Source organism: Nerophis ophidion, linkage group LG27, assembly GCF_033978795.1.
Source record: "Nerophis ophidion isolate RoL-2023_Sa linkage group LG27, RoL_Noph_v1.0, whole genome shotgun sequence".
Taxonomy (NCBI): domain Eukaryota; kingdom Metazoa; phylum Chordata; class Actinopteri; order Syngnathiformes; family Syngnathidae; genus Nerophis; species Nerophis ophidion.
The window spans coordinates 77,501-101,949 of NC_084637.1; the positions used below are offsets into that span (position 1 = coordinate 77,501).

General features: G+C 40.6%; 1 protein-coding gene across 1 annotated transcript in view; it reads left to right on the plus strand.

Annotated features, from left to right (window-relative positions):
* The window catches only part of LOC133544043 (uncharacterized), a gene marked incomplete at its 5' end in the record, with an annotated part of 87,243 nt that extends 63,280 nt beyond the window's left edge, over positions 1-23,963 (plus strand). Inside the window, 5 exons of the mRNA XM_061889068.1 lie at positions 6,238-6,308; positions 6,754-6,864; positions 6,937-7,034; positions 15,410-15,479; positions 23,153-23,963. Of these exons, the coding sequence (XP_061745052.1) occupies positions 6,238-6,308; positions 6,754-6,864; positions 6,937-7,034; positions 15,410-15,479; positions 23,153-23,407 (605 nt within the window). The remainder of the gene's footprint in view (positions 1-6,237; positions 6,309-6,753; positions 6,865-6,936; positions 7,035-15,409; positions 15,480-23,152) is intronic.
* Positions 23,964-24,449: the final 486 nt, after the last annotated feature.

The window sequence follows — 24,449 nt, forward strand, 5'->3', positions numbered from 1 at the left end:
TTTCATTAAGACACGCCTCCAGCTGACTACAATCCGGCATGTTGGTCAGCTTTAGGGGCATGTAGAGTTGGGTGTCATCAGCATAACAGTGAAAGCTAACACCGTATTTGCGTATGAGGTCACCTAGCGGCAGCATGTAGATGCTGAAGAGTGCAGGGCCAAGGACCGAACCCTGGGGAACTCCACACGTTACCTTAACGTAGTCCGAGGTCACATTGTTATGGGAGACACACTGCATCCTATCAGTAAGATAAGAGTTAAACCAAGACAGGGCTAAGTCTGACATACCAATTCGTGTTTTGATACGTTCTAATAAAATATTATGATCGACGGTATCGAAAGCAGCGCTAAGATCGAGGAGCAGCAACATAGATGACGCATCAGAATCCATCGTTAGCAATAGATCATTAGTCAATTTTGCGAGGGCTGTCTCCGTGGAGTGATTTGCCCTGAAACCGGATTGAAAGGTTTCACATAGATTGTTAGACGCTAAGTGTTCATTTAACTGCTCCGCAACAATTTTTTCGAGAATTTTTGAAATAAAGGGAAGGTGAGACACCGGTCGGTAGTTTACCATGAGGTCAGGATCGAGGTTAGGTCTTTTAAGAAGAGGATGTATAACCGCTTTTTTGAATGCTAGGGGAACAGTGCCCGAGGAAAGTGATAAGTTTATAATATTAAGCACTGATGGACCTAATAATACAAAGAGCTCCTTGATCAGTTTCCCAGGAAGAGGGTCAAGTAAACATGTTGTTTGTTTTATTCCATTTACACGTTGTAACAATTCCTCTAATGTTATTTCCTCAAAACGAGAGAAACTATTTTGGAGGGCAGTATCCGCCGTATATACAATTGTATCAGTGTTAATAGAACCCCGTTGTAGCTGGGACGTATTGTCTTTAATCTCCTTTCTAATGACTTCAATTTTCTTATTAAAGAATTGCATAAAGTAATCAGCTGAGTGGGTGGAGCTACTGGAAGGAGTCCCTTGTTGGGTTAGCGATGCTACCGTACTAAACAAAAATTTAGGATCGTTTTTATTACGGTGGATGAGATTTGAGTAATATTTAGCTTTAGCTAAGGTAAGCATGCGTTTATAAGTTATTAAACCATCACTCCATGCTTGATGGTGCACCTCAAGTTTAGTCGTGCGCCATTTGCGTTCCAGCTTTCTGCATAATAATTTCTGAGCTCTAGTTTCTTCTGTAAACCACGGGGTGCGCTTTTTTGGAGCCTTTTTTAACTTTAGCGGTGCTATGTTATCAATGGTTTCGCGCAGGGCGTCGTTAAAGTTGTTAGTGAGGTTGTCAATAGAGCCCACATATTTTGGGAATCGTGCCATTACCGAGGGCAGTAGGTCAGCAAGAGTTGTCGTTGTGGCCGTATTAATGTTGCGGCTGCTATAGCAGTTATTATTATTATTAGTTTGACGAACATGCGTCTGAACCTCGAATTTTATAAGGTAATGATCGGACAATACTTTAGTGTACGGGAGTATCGTAACTTTGGAAACGGTGATGCCCCTGACAAGCACTAGGTCTATCGTATTACCGTTGCGATGCGTGGGTTCATTTATTATTTGTGTGAGACCACAGTTATCAATATATATATATATATATATTTACACATATATATATATATATTTACACATATATATACATATATACATGTACATACATATATCCATATATATGTACATATATACAGACATTTACATATATACATACACATATACACAAATATATATACACACACATATATATGCACACACACATATATATATACATACATACACACATCTATATATATATATATATATATATATACACACATATATATACATACACATATATATATATATATATATACACACACACACATATATATATATATATATATATATATATATATATATATATATATATATATATATATATATATATATATATATATATATATATCCATCCATCCATTTTCTACCGCTTATTCCCTTTCGGGGTCGCGGGGGGCCGCTGGCGCCTATCTCAGCTACAATCGGGCGGAAGGCGGGGTACACCCTGGACAAGTCGCCACCTCATCGCAGGGCCAACACAGATAGACAGACAACATTCACACTCACATTCACACACTAGGGCCAATTTAGTGTTGCCAATCAACCTATCCCAGGTGCATGTCTTTGGAAGTGGGAGGAAGCCGGAGTACCCAGAGGGAACCCACGCATTCACGGGGAGAACATGCAAACTCCACACAGAAAGATCCCGAGCCTGGATTTGAACCCAGGACTGCAGGACCTTCGTATTGTGAGGCAGACGCACTAACCCCTCTGCCACAGTGAAGCCATATATATATATATATATATCAAAGAAAAGGTGCCTGGAGGGGTGGGTCAGGTCCTGCTTCCTCTCCGCTTTGTAGATCTCAGGTCAAGACAAAAAATGTGTGTGTTTGTGTGTGTGTGTGCTTGTCTACAAGTGTGTGTTTGTGTGTGTGTGTGTGTGCTTGTCTACATGTGTGTGTTTGTGTGTGTGTTTGCGTGTGTCTGTGTGTGATTGTCTACGTGTGTGTGTGTGTCTGTGTGTGTGCTGTTCTACGTGTATGTGTGTGTTTGTGTGTGTGTGTGTGCGTGTGTGTGTCTGTGTGTGTGTATCTGTGTGTGTGCGCATGTGTGTGTGTCTGTTAGTGTGTCTGTGTTTGTGTGTGTGCGCGTGCGTGTGTGTGTGTGTGTGTGTCTGTGTCTGTGTGTGCTTGTCTGTGTTTGTGTATCTGTGTGTGTGAGTGTCTGTGTGTGTGTGTGTGTGTGTGTGCTTGTCTACATGTGTGTGTTCGTGTGTGTGTGTGTGTGTGTGTGTGTGTGTGTGCTTTTCTACATGTGTGTGTTTGTGTGTGTGTGTGTGTGTGCGTGTGTCTGTGTGTGTCTGTGTGTAGACACACAGACACAACTTTGTAGATCTCAGGTCAAGACAAAATCTCAAAGAACTCCACACCTTCATGTCGCTTCCCACCCTACAAAGTGGAGTTTTACAAGCCTTTTGATAGGTAAGATCAAAGACAACTTTTGTCTGCTCGCCGGGAACTCATTGAAACACAAAGTTTTGTGATAACTTAGATATAATTATTGTGACAGTAGTGCAGTTGTTATTAGTGACAATATACTTATTTTATGGTGTTTTTGGGCTCATTGGGGTTAGCAAATTTGACTTGTTTTGGAAAGTCTTGACAAGCCACATTTTCTTGTTCTATCAGCAGATCATTTTGCTTGGTTCAAATAAAATACCCCTCATTTTAGTATTTTTTTTTTCTTGTTTTTGAACACTGACTTTTTGCAGTGTAGACAGTAGCGCTCGATGCTGCCTACCCTGAGAAGATGTCCACGGAGGCAATGATGAAGGTCCAGATGTTAGTACCTCATACGTGTCCGTGTGGACAGCACGGTGGACCAGGGGGTAGTGCGTCTGCCTCACAATACGAAGGTCCTGGGTTTGATCCTGCGCTCGGGATCTTTCTGTGTGCACTTTGCATGTTCTCCCCGTGACTGCGTGGGTACCCTACGGGTACTCCGGCTTCCTCCCATCTCTAAAGACATGCACCTGGGGATAGGCCCCTCCCACCTCCAAAGACATGCACCTGGGGATAGGCCCCTCCCACCTCCAAAGACATGCACCTGGGGATAGATTCATTGGCAATACTAAATGATCCCGAGTGTGTGAATGTGAATGTTGTCTGTCTATCTGTGTTGGCCCTGCGATGAGGTGGCGACTTGTCCAGGGTGTACGTCGCCTTCAGCCCGATTTTGCTGAGATGGACACCACTGCCCCCCACGAACCCGAAGGGAATAAGCAATAGAAAATGGATGGTTGGATGGATGGTTGCAACAGTCCATCTTAGATGAGCTCGGGCCTAGAGAAGCCGGCGGCATTTCTGGATGTTGTTGATAAATGGCTTTCGCTTTGCATAGTAATATGATAAATGGGTTGTACTTGTATAGCGCTTTTCTACCTTTCAAGGTACTCAAAGCGCTTTGACACTACTTCCACATTTACCCATTCACACACACATTCACACACTGATGGAGGGAGCTGCCATGCAAGGCGCCAACCAACACCCATCAGGAGCAAGGGTGAAGTGTCTTGCTCAGGACACAACGGATGTGACGAGGTTGGTACTAGGTGGGAATTGAACCAGGGACGCTCGGGTTGCGCACGGCCACTCTCCCCACTGCGCCACGCCGTAGTAGAGCTTTAACTAGCACCAAATCCTGTATAGACCATTCAGCATTAATGGTGCCTTCACAGATGTGTAAGTTACCCATGCCTTGGGCACTAATGCACCCCCATACCATCACACATGCTGGCTTTTACACTTTGTGCCTATAACAATCCGGATGGTTATTTTCCTCTTTGTTCCGGAGGACACCACATCCACAGTTTCCAAATATAATTTGAAATGTGGACTCGTCAGACCACAGAACACTTTTCCACTTTGCATTAGTCCATCTTCGATGATCTCGGGCCCAGAGAAGCCGGCGGCGTTTCTGGATGTTGTTGATAAACGGCTTCCGCTTTGCATAGTAGAGCTTTAACTTGCACTTACAGATGTAGCGACCAACTGTATTTACTGACAGTGGTTTTCTGAAGTGTTCCTGAGCCCATGTGGTGATATCCTTTAGAGATTGATGTCGGCTTTTGATACAGTGCCGTCTGTCACGGTCATTCAATGTTGGTTTCCGGCCATGCCGCTTACGTGGAGTGATTTCTCCAGATTCTCTGAACCTTTTGACGATATTATGGAGCGTAGATGTTGAAATCCCTCAATTTCTTGCAATCGCACTTTGAGAAACGTCGTTCTTAAACTGTTTGACTATTTGCTCACGCAGTTGTGGACAAAGGGGTGTACCTCGCCCCATCCTCTCTTGTGAAAGACTGAGCATTTTTTTGGGGAAGCTGTTTTTATCCCCAATCATGGCACCCACCTGTTTCCAATTAGCCTGCACACCTGTGGGATGTTCCAAATAAGTGTTTGATGAGCATTCCTCAACTTTATCAGTATTTATTGCCACTTTTCCCAACTTTTTTTGGCACTTGTTGCTGTCATCAAATTCTAAAGTTAATGATTGTTTGCACACACAAAAAAATGTTTATGAGTTTGAACATCAAATATGTTGTCAACTGAATATGGATTGAAAATTTGATTTGTATTCTCTTTATATTTACATCTTTCCCAACTCATATGGAAAGGGGGTTTGTATTTTTTCCTGCATCCTGATGGACATTTTCTGCTAGGCTTGACATTAAAAGGCCGACATGTGCGCTCCAAAAGGGGTGCAGGCTGGGAAATAAGAAGACGACGTGGAGCGCTGGAGTGGAATCAGATAAGACTTTCAGGCGGGAGCTTTTGTCCCCGCCGCCTTTCCTCCCTCAATCTCTCACTCCACTGCACCTTTTGTGGCGCTCGCTCCCCGACGGACCCCTTAAGCTCTGGTCCCACCCCCCTCCGCGCCCCCTCGCTCTCGCCGTCTCCCCAGAGCAGGTAGTCGCATACTAGCACGCCTTCGCCGCCATTTTTAAAACCCCCGGCACAGCTGACCTCCACATCCACGAAGCCCCCCCCAACCCGCAGATATTTGCAAACAGATGCTGAAGGTTTCTTTTTTTTTTTTTTGGATCAGTCACACTTGTAAGAAGTCAACTTGACTGCACGCCAATGTCGCTTTTTTGCATGACAAAGACAGCGAAGGGGGGCCAGGGGGGTGTAGGGGTGTTTTCGATTAGAACTAAGCTGATAAATGTCCGGTCCAAACAAACCAGAGGTTTAAGTGATATCAACTCCGCCGCCTTTCTTCCCGCCGTCCAATGACCGCATGAATTATTCAGCGCCGTCATTGGCGTCCGCTAAATTGAAGTGGCAGCAGCTTACGAGCCCCCACTCTGACACTCGCAATATTGTTTCTGGTGCACGTTTTGTATTCACTAGTTGGGCCTCGGCGGTGGAAGATGATGAAAAGTCCCATTAGCATATTTATGGTGTTCTTTTTGAGGAACGTAATCGAGAGTCTTTGCCCCCCCCCCCCCCCCACCCCCGCTTTCACAGAAAGAAGTGCCATATTCATACACCCCGCCCCCCCAGGCCAACTGGACCTGTGAAGCGCTTTGTCCCGCCTGACCCCGCGATGGACTCCAAGAGCCGACAGTCTACCCAAAATAACTTTGATTTCTTTGTCGTCTTTTTTTCTGCCCGCAGTCGACTTTTTGGCAAAGTTCTGCATCTTCAGTCCGGAGAAGCTGGAGGACTACAAGGAAGCTTTTCAGGCGGTAAGAATTGGGACAAGAATTTCAGCCCCTCTCCCGAAAACCTCCCGGGACAACATTTTCTCCCGAAATTCAGGCGGAGCTGGAGGCCACGCCCCCTCCAGCTCCACGCGGACCCGAGTGACGTGTCGACAGCCTGTTTTCACGTCCGCTTTCCCACAATAAAAACAAAGATCCTACCCAAATGAGTTTTAAGATGGGACTTAAATGCTTAGCTGTTGTGTAGCTGTCAGCTCCTCATAGCCTGGCCTATCTTCCCTTTTTTAAATGACTTCTCTAAAATACAAGATAACAAACCTTGAGTGCTCATCGGAGGACATTTAGATGTGAACTGGCTGTCTAGCGCTGGAAAAAAAACTGCTTGTATCAGCGTTTATATCAGAGATTTTCAGATGCAAGTTGATATCATCCATCCACCCTGACTCTGAATGACCTGTGGTCTTCTCAGGAGGACACCGACCAGGACGGCTACATCTCCTGCATCCAAGTTGTGGACGCCCTGAAAAGCATCGTCCCTGCCGAGCTGCTGTCAGACCAGGAGGAGATCTACGTCTACCGGGTTCGCTACCTTCCAGAAACGTAATGACAATTTTATTTTTCTTTTAAATGTCGGATGGGACTTGTGTGTCAGATCCTGGCCCTGGTGGACTTCAGGGTGACGGACGGTCTGGTGGACCTGAGACTCTTTGCTGTGATCGCCAGCCTGGCACAGAAGATCGCAGCCATGGAGTAAGTGAGCGCCACCACCGTTTGCTTACCTTCTGTCGTGATCTGTGGTCTGGATCATGATTTTGTTATTTTCTATTAGTTTTTGTGCACCTTTTTTTGTTTTAGTTTCCGTGCCGACTTCTTAGTTTCACCTGGTGTTTGGGACACGCACCTTCTATCATCAAGAGAACATCATTTAAGCCTGTCTTTGCCAGTCAGTCGTCCTGGCGTCGTTGCTTGTTTTCATGCGATGCCTTAGTTTATGTTGCTCGATTCTTGCCGTGTCCACATAAGTCGTGTTTATTTCTTACACATAAGTCGTGTTTATTTCTTACCACAGTTTCGTGTTTGTTAAGCCTGTCTTTGCCAGTCAGTCGTCCTGGCGTCGTTGCTTGTTTTCATAGGATGCCTTAGTTTATGTTGCTCGATTCTTGCCGTGTCCACATAAGTCGTGTTTATTTCTTACACATAAGCCGTGTTTATTTCTTACCACAGTTTCGTGTTTGTTAAGCCTGTCTTTGCCAGTCAGTCATCCTGGCGTCGTTGCTTGTTTTCATGCGATGCCTTAGTTTATGTTGCTCGATTCTTGCCGTGTCCACGTAAGTCGTGTTTATTTCTTACACATAAGTCGTGTTTATTTCTTACCACAGTTTTGTGTTTGTTAAGCCTGTCTTTGCCAGTCAGTCATCCTGGCGTTGTTGCTTGTTTTCATGCGATGCCTTAGTTTATGTTGCTCGATTCTTGCCGTGTCCACGTAAGTCGTGTTTATTTCTTACACATAAGTCGTGTTTATTTCTTACCACAGTTTTGTGTTTGTTAAGCCTGTCTTTGCCAGTCAGTCATCCTGGCGTCGTTGCTTGTCTTCATGCGATGCCTTAGTTTATGTTGCTCGATTCTTGCTGTGTTTATTTCTTGCCACAGTTTCGTGTTTGTTCCAAGCCATACTTAATGTTTGTTTACCTCATGCCCTGCCAAGTTTTCTCGAGAAAATAAGTATGTTCCTACCTGCAAGTCTTGTCCGGAATAGTCTGATTGCATCCCGGGAGAATCAGTCAATCAATTAGTGTTTATTTATAGCGGCATAGCTCGGTTGGTAGAGTGGCCGTGCCAGCAACTTGAGGGTTGCAGGTTCGATTCCCGCTTCTGCCATCCTAGTCACTGCCGTTGTGTCCTTGGGCAAGACACTTTACCCACCTGCTCCCAGTGCCACCCACACTGGTTTAAATGTAACTTAGATATTGGGTTTCACTATGTAAAGCGCTTTGAGTCACTAGAGAAAAGCGCTATATAAATATAATGCACTTCACTATATAGCCCTAAATCACAAGTGTCTCAAAGGGCTGCACAAGCCACGACGACATCCGCGGTACAGAGCCCACATAAGGGCAAGGAAAACTCACCCCAGTGGGACGTCGATGACAATGATTATGAGAAACCTTGGAGAGGACCGCATATGTAGAGCTTCAGTCGTTCAACAGTCCGGGGTCTCTACTGTCGTATTTTACGCTTCATAATGCGCCACACATTTTCCATGGGAAACAGGTCTGGACTGCAGGCGGGCCAGGAAAGTACCAGCACTCTTTTACTCCGAAGCCACGTTGTTGTAACACGTGGCTTGGCATTGTCTTGCTGAAATAAGCAGGGGCGTCCATGATAACATTGCTTGATGACAACATATGTTGCTCCAAAACCTGTATGGACCATTCAGCACTAATGGTGCCTTCACAGATGTGTAAGTTACCCATGCCTTGGGGACTAATGTACCCTCATACCATCACACATGCTGGTTTTTGAACTTTGCGCCTATAACAATCCGGATGGTTATTTTCCTCTTTGTTCAGGAGGACACCACATACACAGTTTCCAAATATAATTTGAAATGTGGACTCGTCAGACAACAGAACACTTTTCCACTTTTCATTAGTCCATTTTTGGAGATCTCGGGCCCAGAGAAGCCGGCGGCGTTTCTGGATGTTGTTGATAAATGGCTTTCGCTTTGCATAGTAGAGCTTTAACTTGCACTTACAGATGTTGCGACAAACTGTATTTAGTGACAGTGGTTTCCTGAAGTGTTCCTGAGCCCATGTGGTGATATCCTTTACAGATTGATGTCGGTTTTAATACAGTGGGATGGAAGGTAACGGTCATTCAATGTTGGTTTCCGGCCATGCCGCTTACGTGGAGTGATTTCCCCAGATTATGTGAACTTTTTGATGATATTATGGAGCGTAGATGTTGAAATCCCTAAATTTCTTGCAATCGCACTTTGAGAAACGTTATTAAACTGTTTGACTATTAGCTCACGCAGTTGTGGACAAAGGGGTGTACCTCGCCCCATCCTTTCTTGTGAAAGACTGAGCATTTTTTTGGCAAGCTGTTTTTATACCCAATCATGGCACCCACCTGTTCCCAATTAGCCTGCACACCTGTGGGATGTTCCAAATAAGTGTTTGATGAGCATTCCTCAACTTTATCAGTATTTATTGCCACCTTTCCCCAACTTCTTTGTCACGTGTTGCTGGCATCAGTTTGAACACGTTGTCTTTGTAGCATATTCAACTGAATATGGGTTGAAAATGATTTTCAAATCATTGTATTCCGTTTGTATTTACATCAAACGCAATTTCCCAACTCATATGGAAACGGGGGTTTGTATGTTTCTGCCAGAATCGCCGTAGGTTTCCTCACCATATTTGTTGCCGTTCTGAAAAAGAGAGCATTCAGAAAGTCTGATCACTCACTAAGTTCCCGACACCGATCCCTCCTGCTGCATCATCTTATTCTCTGGCAGTTTTTAGAATTTCTTCAGGGTTGCTGCAAACCAGAGTCTGAACCCAGCACAGAGCCAAAGTGGTCCTCTGGCCTTGCCCCCCCTCCCCTCCATATGCCACACATTCCCACACACAGCGCCGTCTTCCTGCCCTGGGGGGGTTTCTGTCTTCCTCGTGACGGGAGCCAAGTCATCTCTGGAGGTCCCAGAAGGGTCAAGGCCTGCTCCTGGAGCCCTCACCCCGCACTGAGAGCTCCCTCTCAGCAAGAACAGAACCAGGGTCACGGGTCCTGTGATTTACGGGGAGGCCATTGTGCGCCGCCAGCGAGGGGGAGGCCTCGGACGCGGCCGTCGCCAAGGTCCACGTGACACCTCTGCTCGCTCTCGGACCAGAAGGGAGGAGATTTGCCAGGTTGATGGCAAGGAAGGGGAGGACAATAGCATCTTTCTGCAGTCTCATCCCAATCTCAACCGGGCTGATCCTCTTACCTGCACGGCCCCGCTAATCCAGCGGACTCTAATCCCGCTTTAGACCCGATCTGGAACTGTAGTTACACAGGCGGAAAACCATGGAGGATGAGGAGGCCTCCCCACTTTGCATCCAGTCCACCTGCAGGGGAAACATGGCCAAATGTCATCAGACACACTTAAAGGGGAACTGCCCCAACTATTGTAACGGTTACTGTAACATCTACTGTAAATACTGCTGTAAATAGCACTTTAACTACTTTAAATACTAATAAAACCACTACTGTAAATACTACTGCAACCACATCTGTAAAAAACACTGTAACTACTGTAACTACTACTGCAACCTCTACTGTAATCACTACTTTAAATAGTACTGTAACTACTGTAAATAGTACTGTAACTATTGTAAAGGTTACTGTAACTTCTACAGTAAATACTGCTGTATATAGCACTTTAACTACTTTAAATACTACTAAAACCACTACTGTAAATACTGCAGCAACCACTACTGTAATCACTACTGTAAATAGTACTGTAAATAGTATTGTAAATACTACTCTAACTACTACTGTAAATATAACTAACTATTGTAAAGGTTACTGTAACGTCTACTGTAAATACTGCTGTGAATAGCACTTTAACTACTTTAAATACTAATAAAACCACTACTGTAAATAATATGGCAACCACTACTGTAAATAGTACTGTAGCTACTTTAAATACTACTGCAACCACTTCTGTAAAAAATACTGTAAAAAGCACTGTAACTACTGTAAATACTGCAGCAACCACTACTGTAATCACTACTGTAAATAGTACTGTAACTATTGTAAAGGTTACTGTAACATCTACTGTAAATACTGTTGTATATAGCACTTTACCAACTTTAAATACTACTAAAACCACTACTGTAAATACTGCAGCAACCACTACTGTAATCACTACTTTAAATAGTACTGTAACTACTGTAAATAGTACTGTAAGCATTGTAAAGGTTACTGTAACATCTAATGTAAATACTGCTGTATATAGCACTTTAACTACTTTAAATACTACTAAAACCACTACTGTAAATACTGCAGCAACCACTACTGTAATCACTACTGTAAATAGTACTGTAACTACTGTAAATAGTATTGTAAATACTACTCTAACTACTACTGTAAATAGAACTAACAATTGTAAAGGTTACTGTAAAGTTTACTGTAAATACTGTTTTAAATAGCACTTTAACTACTTTAAATACTAATAAAACCACTACTGTAAATAGTACTGTAACTACTTTAAATACTACTCCAACCACTTCTGTAAAAAATACTGTTAAAAGCACTGTAACTACTGTAAATACTACTGCAACCCCTACTGTAATCACTACTTTAAATAGTACTGTAACTACTGTAAATAGTACTGTAACTATTGTAAAGGTTACTGTAACATCTACTGTAAATACTGCTGTATATAGCACTTTACCGACTTTAAATACTACTAAAACCACTGCTGTAAATACTGCAGCCACCACTACTGTAATCACTACTGTGAATAGTACTGTAACTACTGTAAATAGTACTGTAACTATTGTAAAGGTTACTGTAACATATACTGTAAATACTGCTGTATATAGCACTTTAACTACTTTAAATATTACTAAAACCACGATTGTAATCACTACTTTAAATAGTACTGTAACTACTGTAAATAGTACTGTAACTATTGTAAAGGTTACTGTAACATCTACTGTAAATACTGCTGTGTATAGCGCTTTAACTACTTTAAATACTAATAAAACCTCTACTGTAAATACTGCAGCAACCACTACTGAAATCACTACTGTAAATAGTACTGTAACTACTGTAAATAGTACTGTAACTATTGTAAAGGTTACTGTAACATCTACTGTAAATACTGCTGTATACAGCACTTTAACTACTTTAAATACTAATAAAAACACTACTGTAAATACTATGGCAACCACTACTGTAAATAGTACTGTAACTACTTTAATTACTACCGCAACCTCTTCTGTAAAAAAATACTGTAAAAATCACTGTAACTACTACTGCAACCCCTACTGTAATCATTACTTTAAATAGTACTGTAACTACTGTAAATAGTACTGTAACTATTGTAAAGGTTACTGTAACATCTACTGTAAATACTGCTGTATATAGCACTTTAACTACTTTGAATACTACTAAAACCACTAGTGTAAATACTGCAGCAACCACTACTGTAATCACTACTGTAAATAGTATTGTAACTACTACTCTAACTACTACTGTAAATAGAACTAACTATTGTAAAGGTTACTGTAACATCTACTGTAAATACTGCTGTAAAGAGTACTTTAACTACTTTAAATACTAATAAAACAACTACTGTAAATACTACGGCAACCACTACTGTAAATAGTACTGTAACTACTTTAAATACTACTGCAACCACTTCTGTAAAAAAATACTGTAAAAAGCACTGTAACTACTGTAAATACTACTGCAACCCCTACTGCAATCACTACTTTAAATAGTACTGTAACTACTGTAAATAGTACTGTAACTACTGTAAATAGTACTGTAACTATTGTAAAGTTTACTCTAACATCTACTGTAAATACTGCTGTATATAGCACTTTAACTACTTTAAATACTACTAAAACCACTACTGTAAATACTGCAGCAACCACTACTGTAATCACTGCTGTAAATAGTACTGTAACTCCTGTAAATAGTATTGTAAATACTACTCTAACTACTACTGTAAATATAACTAACTATTGTAAAGGTTACTGTAACGTCTACTGTAAATAGCACTTTAACTACTTTAAATACTAATAGAACCACTACTGTAAATACTACGGCAACCACTACTGTAAATAGTACTGTAACTACTTTAAATACTACTGCAACCACTTCTGTAAAAAATACTGTAAAAAGCACTGTAACTACTGTAAATACTACTGCAACCCCTACTGTAATCATTACTTTAAATAGTACTGTAACTACTGTAAATAGTACTGTAACTATTGTAAAGGTTACTGTAACATCTACTGTAAATACTGCTGTATATAGCACTTTAACTACTTTAAATACTACTAAAACCACTACTGTAAATACTGCAGCAACCATTACTGTAATCACTACTGTAAATAGTACTGTAACTACTGTAAATAGTATTGTCAATACTATTCTAACTACTACTGTAAATATAACTATTGTAAAGGTTAGTGTAACGTCTACTGTAAATACTGCTGTAAATAGCACTTTAACTACTTTAAATACTACTACAACCACTACTGTAAATAGTATTGTAAATACTACTGTAAATAGTACTGTAAATATTGTAAATATTACTGTAACTTCTACTATAAATAGTCTTACAGCCAGTAGGAACCACCAGAAAAAGAAACAGCATGTTGTTTCATCAGTGTGTACAGGATATCACCACATGGGCTCAGGAACACTTCATAAAACCACTGTCAGTAACTACAGTTGGTCTCTACATCTGTAAGAGCAAGTAAAAACTCTACTATGCAAAGCCAAACTCATTTATCAACAACACCCAGAAACACCGCCGGCTTTGCTGGGCCCGAGCTCATCTAAGATGGACTGATGCAAAGTGGAAAAGTGTTCTGTGGTCTGACGAGTCCACATTTCAAATTATATTCGGAAACTGTAGATGTGGTGTTGTTATTGTGAACAAAGAGGAAAATAACCATCTGGATTGTTATAGGCGCAAAGTTCAAAAGCCAGCATGTGTGATGGTATGGGGGTGTATTAGTGCCCAAGGCATGGGTAACTTACACATCTGTGAAGGCACCATTAATGCTGAAAGGTACATACAGGTTTTGGAGCAACACATGTTGTCATCCAAGCAACGTTATCATGGACGCCCCTGCTTATTTCAGCAAGACAATGCCAAGCCACAGTGTGGCTTCGTAGTAAAAGAGTGCGGGTACTTTCCTGGCCCGCCTGCAGTCCAGACCTGTCTCCCATGGAAAATGTGTGGCGCATTATGAAGCGTAAAATACGACAGCGGAGACCCCGGACTGTTGAAGGACTGAAGCTCTACATAAAACAAGAATGGGAAAGAATTCCACTTTCAAAGCTTCAACAATTAGTTTCCTCAGTTCCCAAACGTTTATTGAGTGTTGTTAAAAGATAAGGTGATGTAACACAGTGGCGAACATGCCCTTTCCCAACTACTTTGGCACGTTAATTATTATTTGCAGAAAATAAAAATTAAAAATTTATGAGTTTGAACATCAAATATGTTGTCTTTGTAGCATATTCAACTGAATATGGGTTGAAAAGGATTTGCAAATCATTATATTCTGTTTATATTTACATCAAACACAATTTCCCAACTCATATGGAAACGGGGTTTGTAGATTTAAATGACGTTGCCAAAATACTACAAAAACTTTCCAAGCGTCACAATAACAAACATATTTGGACGGAAGTAGGTCAACAAGATGTTTCTCGGAGACCGCCAAAACGTGGCCATGCTTTTACGCCAGCATGGAGTCCGCTGTGTCCGCCCAGTCGGGGGCCAGGGGGGTGAGAATGGGTAAGGGCCCCCCCCCTCCCTGGTTTATGTCCGCCATCATCACGCCATTATCAGCATTTGGACTCTTTTACCGCAAAGCAAGTGCAATTAATGATCATTAGCTGCCCTGTCCTGCCTCGTCCTCATCATCCCCCCCCCCCCTCCTCCAAGCCCCCATGACACCCCCCCTCCAAGCCCCCATCACGCTACGCCAGTCTACGGCCGCTCTTTGCTCCAACAGGAGGGGCTCGTTAACGCCGGGCACTCGTTAGCGGCGGGGCGGCCGTCGCTGTGCCACACGTTCCGATTGTCCCGCCAGGCTGACGTTTTGCCGCAGCGAGTGGCACCCGAGCGTGCCCCCGGGGGCGCCCGCTCCCCCCCCCCCCCCAGCCCCCCAGCCCCCCAGCCTCCACACCCGCGGTGACACCCCCTCCCGGCCCGGCCCCCAAAAGGCAGAGCGGTTGCAGCCGTTATTGTGGTGCATTGTTTGGGTGGTGAGCAACCACAATGCACTCACAACACTTTAGCGTCACATGACCCTCCTCGAAACACCCGCCGACGTCACGTGACCTCACACCATCCTCACCTCAAACGCTCTTTTCTTCCTCTGCAGCGACTTCATGAGGTCGCTGGTCACCAACATGGACCTTCGCTCGCTGGAAGTACGACTCTTCAAAGTCAAGGTAACTACAGTCAAGTAGCACCTCCACGCCATGACTCAGCAGTATTTCCTTTCTCTACACCATGACTGAGCAATTTTTACTTTCTCTACACCATGACTCAGCAGTATTTCTTTTCTCCACACCATGACTCAGCAGTATTTCCTATCTCTAAACCATGAATCAGCAGTATTTCCTTTCTCTACACCATGACTCAGCATTTATTTTGTCCACTGAACCTTGACTCAACAGTATTTCCTTTCTCTAAACATGACTCAGCAGTATTTCCTTTCTCTACACCATGACTCAGCAGTATTTCCTTTCTCCACACCATGACTCAGCATTATTTCCTTTCTCTACACCATGACTCTGCAGTATTTCTGTTCTCTACACCATGACTCAGCAGTATTTCCTTACTCTACAACATGACTCAGCAGTATTTATTTTCTTTATACCTTGACTCAGCAGTATTTCCTTTCTCTCCACCATGACTCAGCATTTATTTTGTCCTCTGAACCTTGACTTAGCAGTATTTCTTTTCTCTACACCATGACTCAGCATTACTCCCTGACTATGCACCTTGACTTAGCAGTATTTCCTTTATCTACACCATGACTCAGTTTGTATTTCCTCATCCAAACCATGACTCAGCAGTATTTCCTTTCTCTACACCATGACTCAGCATTACTCCCCGACTTTACACCTTGACTCAACAGTATTTCTTTTCTCTATACCATGACTCAGCATTACTCTCTGACGTTACACCTAGACTCAGCTGTATTCCCTTTCTCTACACCATGACTCAGCATTTATTTTGTCCTCTACACCATGACTCAGCAGTATTTCCTTCTTACGCCATGACTCAGCATTTATTTCCTCCTCTGTATATTGACTCAGCAGTATTTCCTTTGTCTATACCATGACTCATCATTACTCCCTTACTTTACACCTTGACCAAGCAGTATTTCCTTTATCTACACCATGACTCAGCATTTATTTCTTCCTCTAAACCTTAACTCAGCAGTATTTCCTTTCTCTACACGATGACTTAGCATTTATTTTCTCCTCTGAACTTTGACTCAGCAATATTCCCTTTCTCTACACCATGACTCAGCATTTATTTCCTCCTCTGAACTTTGACTCAGCAATATTCCCTTTCTCTACACCATGACTCAGCATTTATTTTGTCCTCTGAACTTTGACTCAGCAGTATTTCCTTTCTCTACACCATGACTCAGCATTTATTTCCTCCTCTGTATAATGACTCAACAGTATTTCTTTTCTCTACACTATGACTCACCATTTATTTCCTCCTATGGACCTTGACTCAACAGTATTTCCTTGTTCTACACCATGACTCAGCAGTATTTCCTTTCTCTACACCATGACTCAGCATTTATTTCCTCCTGTGGACCTTGACTCAGCAGTATTTCCTTTCTCTACACCATGACTCAGCATTATAGGGCCCGTCTTTCTGAGCAAAGCAGCTCCATATCTATCAAATTGTATTTCCGGGCCACGACGGTGAGGATTTTAGGTCAGGGTTCTTGCCGGGTGTTGTTGTTGCGATCCCCGGGGAGAAGAAGTAAGATGGCAGCTTTTCCTTTTCATAGATTAGCGCTGCCTTAATCTCATTAAAACTGGGCTGGAGCCAACACAACTCCGCCCAGCTGCTAATCAGTCAGACTGTGTCGCACACAGCTGGCCCGCCTGATGGGCCCGCTCGCCGTCCTCTGTCACTCGGGAGGAGAGGGGGGCGGAGCCTGAAGAGCGTGCACGGGAGGCAGGTAGAGAGAGAGAGAGAGAGATATTCTTGTTAGCTTGCAGCTTTGCAGGCTAATTGGCTAATTGCCAAGAGGGATTAGAACCTAGACCTACTTCTCAATTATTATCCAGCCTACATGAAGTGAGCGAACCACTGCACACACACAACAGCCTGATGTCATGTTGCACTGCACACACCAAATTATAACACAATCCAACCATGACCACACAATAACAAAATAACACAGTTGTAAATGTAAAACTGTACTAAAGTGCACACACCATCATAAAACACAATCTAAAAATCACACAATGCAATTCCACTGTAACAAATGACACAAGAAAATCACAACATAACAAAATAACACCGCTGTAAATGTAAAACTGTACTAAAGTGCACACACCATCAGAACACAATCTAAACATTACTACACAATCACACAATAACAAAATAACACCGTTGCAAATGTAAAACTGTACTAAAGTGCGCACACAATCAAACATCAACACAATCTTAAAAATCTAACAACACCATCACACTATAACAAAATCTCACAACACAATCACAACATAACAAAATAACACCGTTGTAAATGTAAAACTGTACTAAAGTGCACACAAAATCACACATCAACACAATCTTAGTAATCTCACAACACAATCACACTATAAGAAAATGACACTACACAATCACAACATAACAAAATAACACCGTTGTAAATGTAAAACTGTACTAAAGTGCGCACACAATCAAACATCAACACAATCTTAAAAATCTAACAACACTATCACAATATAACAAAATCTCACAACAATATCACAACATAACAAAATAACACTGTTGTAAATGTAAAACTGTACTAAAGTGCACACAAAATCACACATCAACACAATCTTAAAAATCTCACAACACAATCACACTATAAGAAAATTACACAACACAATCACAACATAAAAAAATAACACCGTTGTAAATGTAAAACTGTACTAAAGTGCGCTCACAATCACACAACACAATCTTAAAAATCTCACAACACAATCACACTATAACAATATCTCACAACACAACACGCTATAACAAAATGACACAACACAATCACAACATAACAAAACGACACAACACTATCACAACATAACAAAATGACATGGTTGTAAATGTAAAACTGTAATAAAGTGCACACACCATCATAGTACTCAATCTAAACATTACTACATGATCACACAATAACAAAATGACACAACACAATCACAACGTAACAAAATACCACAGTTTTAGATGTAAAACTCTACTAAAGTTCCCACAGCATCATAAAACACAATCTAAACATTACTAAACAATCACACAATAACAAAATGACACAATCCCAACATAAAACAAAATAACACAGTTGTAAATGTAAAAGTGTACTAAAGTGCACACACAAGCACACATCAACACAATCTAAATATTACTACACAATCACACAATAACAAAATGACACAATCACAGCATAAAACAAAATAACACAGTTGTAAATGTAAAACTGTACTAAAGTGCAAACACAATCACACATCAACACAATCCACACATTAGTACACAATCACGACTTAACAAAATAACAGTTGTAAATGTAAAACTGTACTAAAGTGCACACACCGTCATAAAACACAATCTAAACATTACTAAACAATCACACAGTTACAAAATGACACAATCACAACATAACAAAATAACACCGTTGTAAATGTAAAACTCCACTAAAGTGCGCACACAATTAAACATCAACACAACCTACACATTAATAAACAATCACACAATAACAAAATGACAATACACAATCACGACATATAACAAATACCACGGTTGTAAATGTAAAACTGTTCTAAAAGTGCACACACCATCATAGAACACAATCTAAACATTACTACAAAATCACACAATAACAAAATGACACAATCACAATATAAAACAAAATAACACTGTTGTAAATGTAAAACTGTACTAAAGTGCACACACAATTATAAAACAATCTAAACATTACTACACAGTCACACAATTACAAAATGACACAATCACAACATAACAAAATAACACCATTATAAATGTAAAACTGTACTAAAGTGCACACACAATCACACATCAACACAATCTACACATTACTACACAATCGCACAATAACAAAATGACACAACACAATCACAACATAACAAAATAACACAGTTGTAAATATAAAACTGTACTAAAGTGCACACACCATCATAAAACACAATCTAAATATTACTACACAATCACACAATAACAAAATGACACAACACAATCACAAGGTAACAAAATACCACAGTTGTAAATGTAAAACTGCCCTTAAGTGATTTAGGGCTATATAAGTAAACATTGATTGATTGATTGATTAAGTGCACACACCATCATAAAACACAATCTAAACATTACTACACAATCATACAATATCAAAATGAAACCATCACAATATAACAAAATAACACCGTTGTAAATGTAAAACTGTACTAAAGTGCACACATAATCACACATCAACACAATCTACACATTACTACACAATCACAAAATAACAAAATGACACAATATAATCACGACATAACAAAATAACACAATTGTACATGTAAAACTGCACTAAAGTGCACACTCAATCACACATCAACACAATCTAAACTTTACTACACGATCACACAATAACAAAATGACACAATCGCAACATGAAACAAAATAACACTGTTGTAAATATAAAACTGTACTAAAGTACGCACACAATCACACATCAACACAATCTACACATTACTAAACAATCACACAATAACAAAATGACACAACCCAATCACAACATAACAAAATAACACAGTTGTAAAATGTAATACTGTACTAAAGTGCGCACACACCATCATAAAACACAATCTAAACATTACTACACAATCACACAATAACAAAATGACACAATCACAACATAAAACAACATAACACAGTTGTAAATGTAAAACTGCACTAAAGTACGCACACAATCACACAATAACAAAATGACACAATCGCGACATAAAACAAAATAACACCGTTGTAAAAGTAAAACTGTACTAAAGTGCACACATAATCACACATCAACACAATCTACATATTACTACACATTCACGAAATAACAAAATGACACAATATAATCACGACATAACGCACACAATCACACATCAACACAATCTACACATTACTACACAATCACACTATAACAAAATGACAAAACCCAATCACAACATAACAAAATAACACAGTTGTAAAATGTAATACTGTACTAAAGTGCACACACCATCATAAAACACAATCTAAACATTACTACACAAACACACAACAACAAAATGACACAATCACAACATAACAAAATAACACAGTTGTAAAATGTAATACTGTACTAAAGTGCACACATAATCACACATCAACACAATCTACATATTACTACACATTCACGAAATAACAAAATGACACAATATAATCACGACATAACAAAATAACACAATTGTAAATGTAAAACTGCACTGAAGTGCACACTCAATCACACATCAACACAATGTAAACATTACTACACAATCACACAATAAAAAAATGACACAATCGCAACATAAAAACAAAATAACACTGTTGTAAATATAAAACTGTACTAAAGTACGCACACAATCACACATCAACATAATGTACACATTACTACACAATCACACAATAGCAAAATGACACAACCCAATCACAAAATAAAAAAATAACACAGTTGTAAAATGTAATACTCTACTAAAGTGCACACACCATCATAAAACACAATCTAAACATTACTACACAATCACACAATAAGAAAATGACACAATCGCAACATAAAACAAAATAACACATTTGTAAATATAAAACTGTACTTAAATACGCACACAATCACACAATAAGAAAATGACACAATCGCAACATAAAACAAAATAACACTGTTGTAAATATAAAACTGTACTAAAGTACGCACACAATCACACATCAACACAATCTATATATTACTACACAATCACACTATAACAAAATGACACAACCCAATCACAACATAACAAAATAACACAGTTGTAAAATGTAATACTGTACTAAAGTGCACACACCATCATAAAACACAATGTAAACATTACTACACAATCACACAATAAAAAAATGACACAATCGCAACATAAAACAAAATAACACTGTTGTAAATATAAAACTGTACTAAAGTACGCACACAATCACACATCAACACAATTTACACATTACTACACAATCACACTATAACAAAATGACACAACCCAATCACAACATAACAAAATAACACAGTTGTAAAATGTAATACTGTACTAAAGTGCACACACCATCATAAAACACAATCTAAACATTACTACACAATCACACAATAAAAAAATGACACAATCGCAACATAAAACAAAATAACACATTTGTAAATATAAAACTGTACTTAAGTACGCACACAATCACACAATAACAAAATGACACAATCGCAACATAAAACAAAATAACACTGTTGTAAATATAAAACTGTACTTAAGTACGCACACAATCACACATCAACACAATCTACACACTACTACACAATCACCCTATAACAAAATGACACAACCCAATCACAACATAACAAAAGAACACAGTTGTAAACTGTAATACTGTACTAAAGTGCACACACCATCATAAAACACAATCTAAACATTACTACACAATCACACAATAACAAAATGACACAATCACAACATAACAAAATAACACCGTTGTAAAATGTAATACTGTACTAAAGTGCACACACCATCATAAAACACAATCTAAACATTACTACACAATCACAACATAAAACAAAATAACACAATTGTAAATGTAAAACTGCACTAAAGTGCACATTCAATCACACATCAACACAATCTAACTATAACTACACAATTACACAATAACAAAATGACACAACCGCAACATAAAACAATATCAACAACATCCAGAAACGCCGCCGGCCTGTCTGGCCTTGAGCTCATCTAAGATGGACTAATGCAAAGTGGAAAAGTGTTCTGTGGTCTGACGAGTCCACATTTCAAATAGTTTTTGGAAATATTCCACATTGTGTCATCCGGACCAAAGGGAAAGCGAACCATCCAGACTGTTATCGACCTAAAGTTCAAAAGCCAGCATGTGTGATGGTATGGGGGTGCATTAGTGCCCAAAGCATGGGTAACTTACACATCTGTGAAGGCACCATTAATACTGAAAGGTACATACAGGTTTTGGAACAACATATGCTGCCACTCATGGACGCCCCTGCTTATTTCAGCAAGACAATGCCAAGCCACATTCAGCACGTGTTACAACAGCGTGGCTTCATAAAAAAGAACAGTGCGGGTACTTTCCTGGCCCGCCTGCAGTCCAGACCTGTCTCCCATGGAAAATGTGTGGCGCATTATGAAACGTAAAATACGACAGCGGAGATCCCGGACTTTTGAACAACTGAAGCTCTACATAAAACAAGAATGGGAAAGAATTCCACTTTCAAAGCTTCGACAATTAGTTTCCTCAGTTCCCAAACGTTTATTGAGTGTTGTTAAAAGAAAAGGTGATGTAACACAGCGGTGAACATGCCCTTTCCCAACTACTTTGGCACCTGTTGCAGCCATGAAATTCTAAGTTAATTATTATTTGCACAAAAAAAATAACGTTTTTGAGTTTGAATATCAAATATGTTGTTTTTGTAGCGCATTCAACTGAATTTGGGTTGAAAAGGATTTGCAAATCATTGTATTCTGTTTATATTTACATCTAACACAATTTCCCAACTCATATGGAAACATATGGACACCCATTTGATGTCATCTCATGTATTTTATGTTACTTGTTTTATTGTGAAAAGTTGTTTTTGGATAATTTCCATGTGTTTCCACCTCGTTAGCAACTCTTCCTGTTCCTCCTGGAGGAGCGGCGAGGCGAGGTGGGATCTCTGCGAGGCGTCATCAGCGCCGAGCAGTTTCTCCTGGAGCTGAAGGCAGGCGGGATCCACCTGGAGGAGGAGGAGGTCGCCCTCAGACAGAAGCTCCAGAACCTTCCCCCTCTGGACCTGCTGGACTTCCTGGCCTACCTGCCGCTCTTCATGCTCATTCACAAGTCGGTCGTCGCCAACCCCCTGGACCACTCGGGTCCGGTCTGATCTCCGACCTCAGGTCCTGGTCCTGGTCCTGGTCTGGCGCAGTATGCCACCTGGTGAGGATCACTAAGTTCCCAGAGCAGCAGCGTTGCTGTCTGTGGTGCTGAAGTCACTTTTCCCTGATGTTGATACACACTGATGTCGCTTTTTGATGCAGTACCGCCTGAGGGATCGAAGGTCTGTAATGCAGTGATTTCTCCAGATTCTCTGAACCTTTTGATGATATTACGGACCATGGATGGTAAAATCCTTTATTCCTTGCAATAGCTGGTTGAGAAATGTTGTTCTTAAGCAATTTGCTCACGCATTTGTCGACAAAGTGGTGACCCTCGCCCTGTCCTTGTATGTGAACGACTGAGCATTTCACAGAAGCTGCTTTTATACCCAATCATGGCACCCACCTGTTCCCAATTAGCCGTGTCACCTGCGGGATGTTCCACATAAGCGTTTGATGAGCATTCCTCAACTTTCTCAGTCTTTTTTGCCACTTGTGCCACCTTTTTTTGAAACATGTTGCAGGCATCTAATTCCAAATGAGCTAATACTTGAAATATCTTGTCTTTGCAGTCTATTCAATTGAATATAAGTTGAAAAGTATTTGCAAATCATTTTATTCTGTTTTTATTTAGCATTTACACAACGTGACAACTTCACTGGCAGGAGACACGTGCCATGTGAGTTTCACACATAAACACATTTAAAGCGGGTAAATAAAGCTGCTCTCGAAAATGCATTAAACACAATTAAAATTAAAGCTGCAAGCAGCGATGGCCGGGACTGACTTTTCCTGGTGTTTCCTGCCTTTACCCATTCAATATATCTTTACCTGCACTTTACCTACCTTCCCTGCATCCTGGGGTCACACTGGTGCTTCTTTTTTTCACCCATACATGCTGGTGCTTACTGCCATCACCCAGACAACATATATTTAACTGCACATTACCTACCTTCTCTGTATCCTGGTGTCAAACTGGGGCCTCCTTCTTTCACCCAGTCAACATATCTTTACCCGCACAGTACCTACCTTCTCTGCATTGTGTGGTCA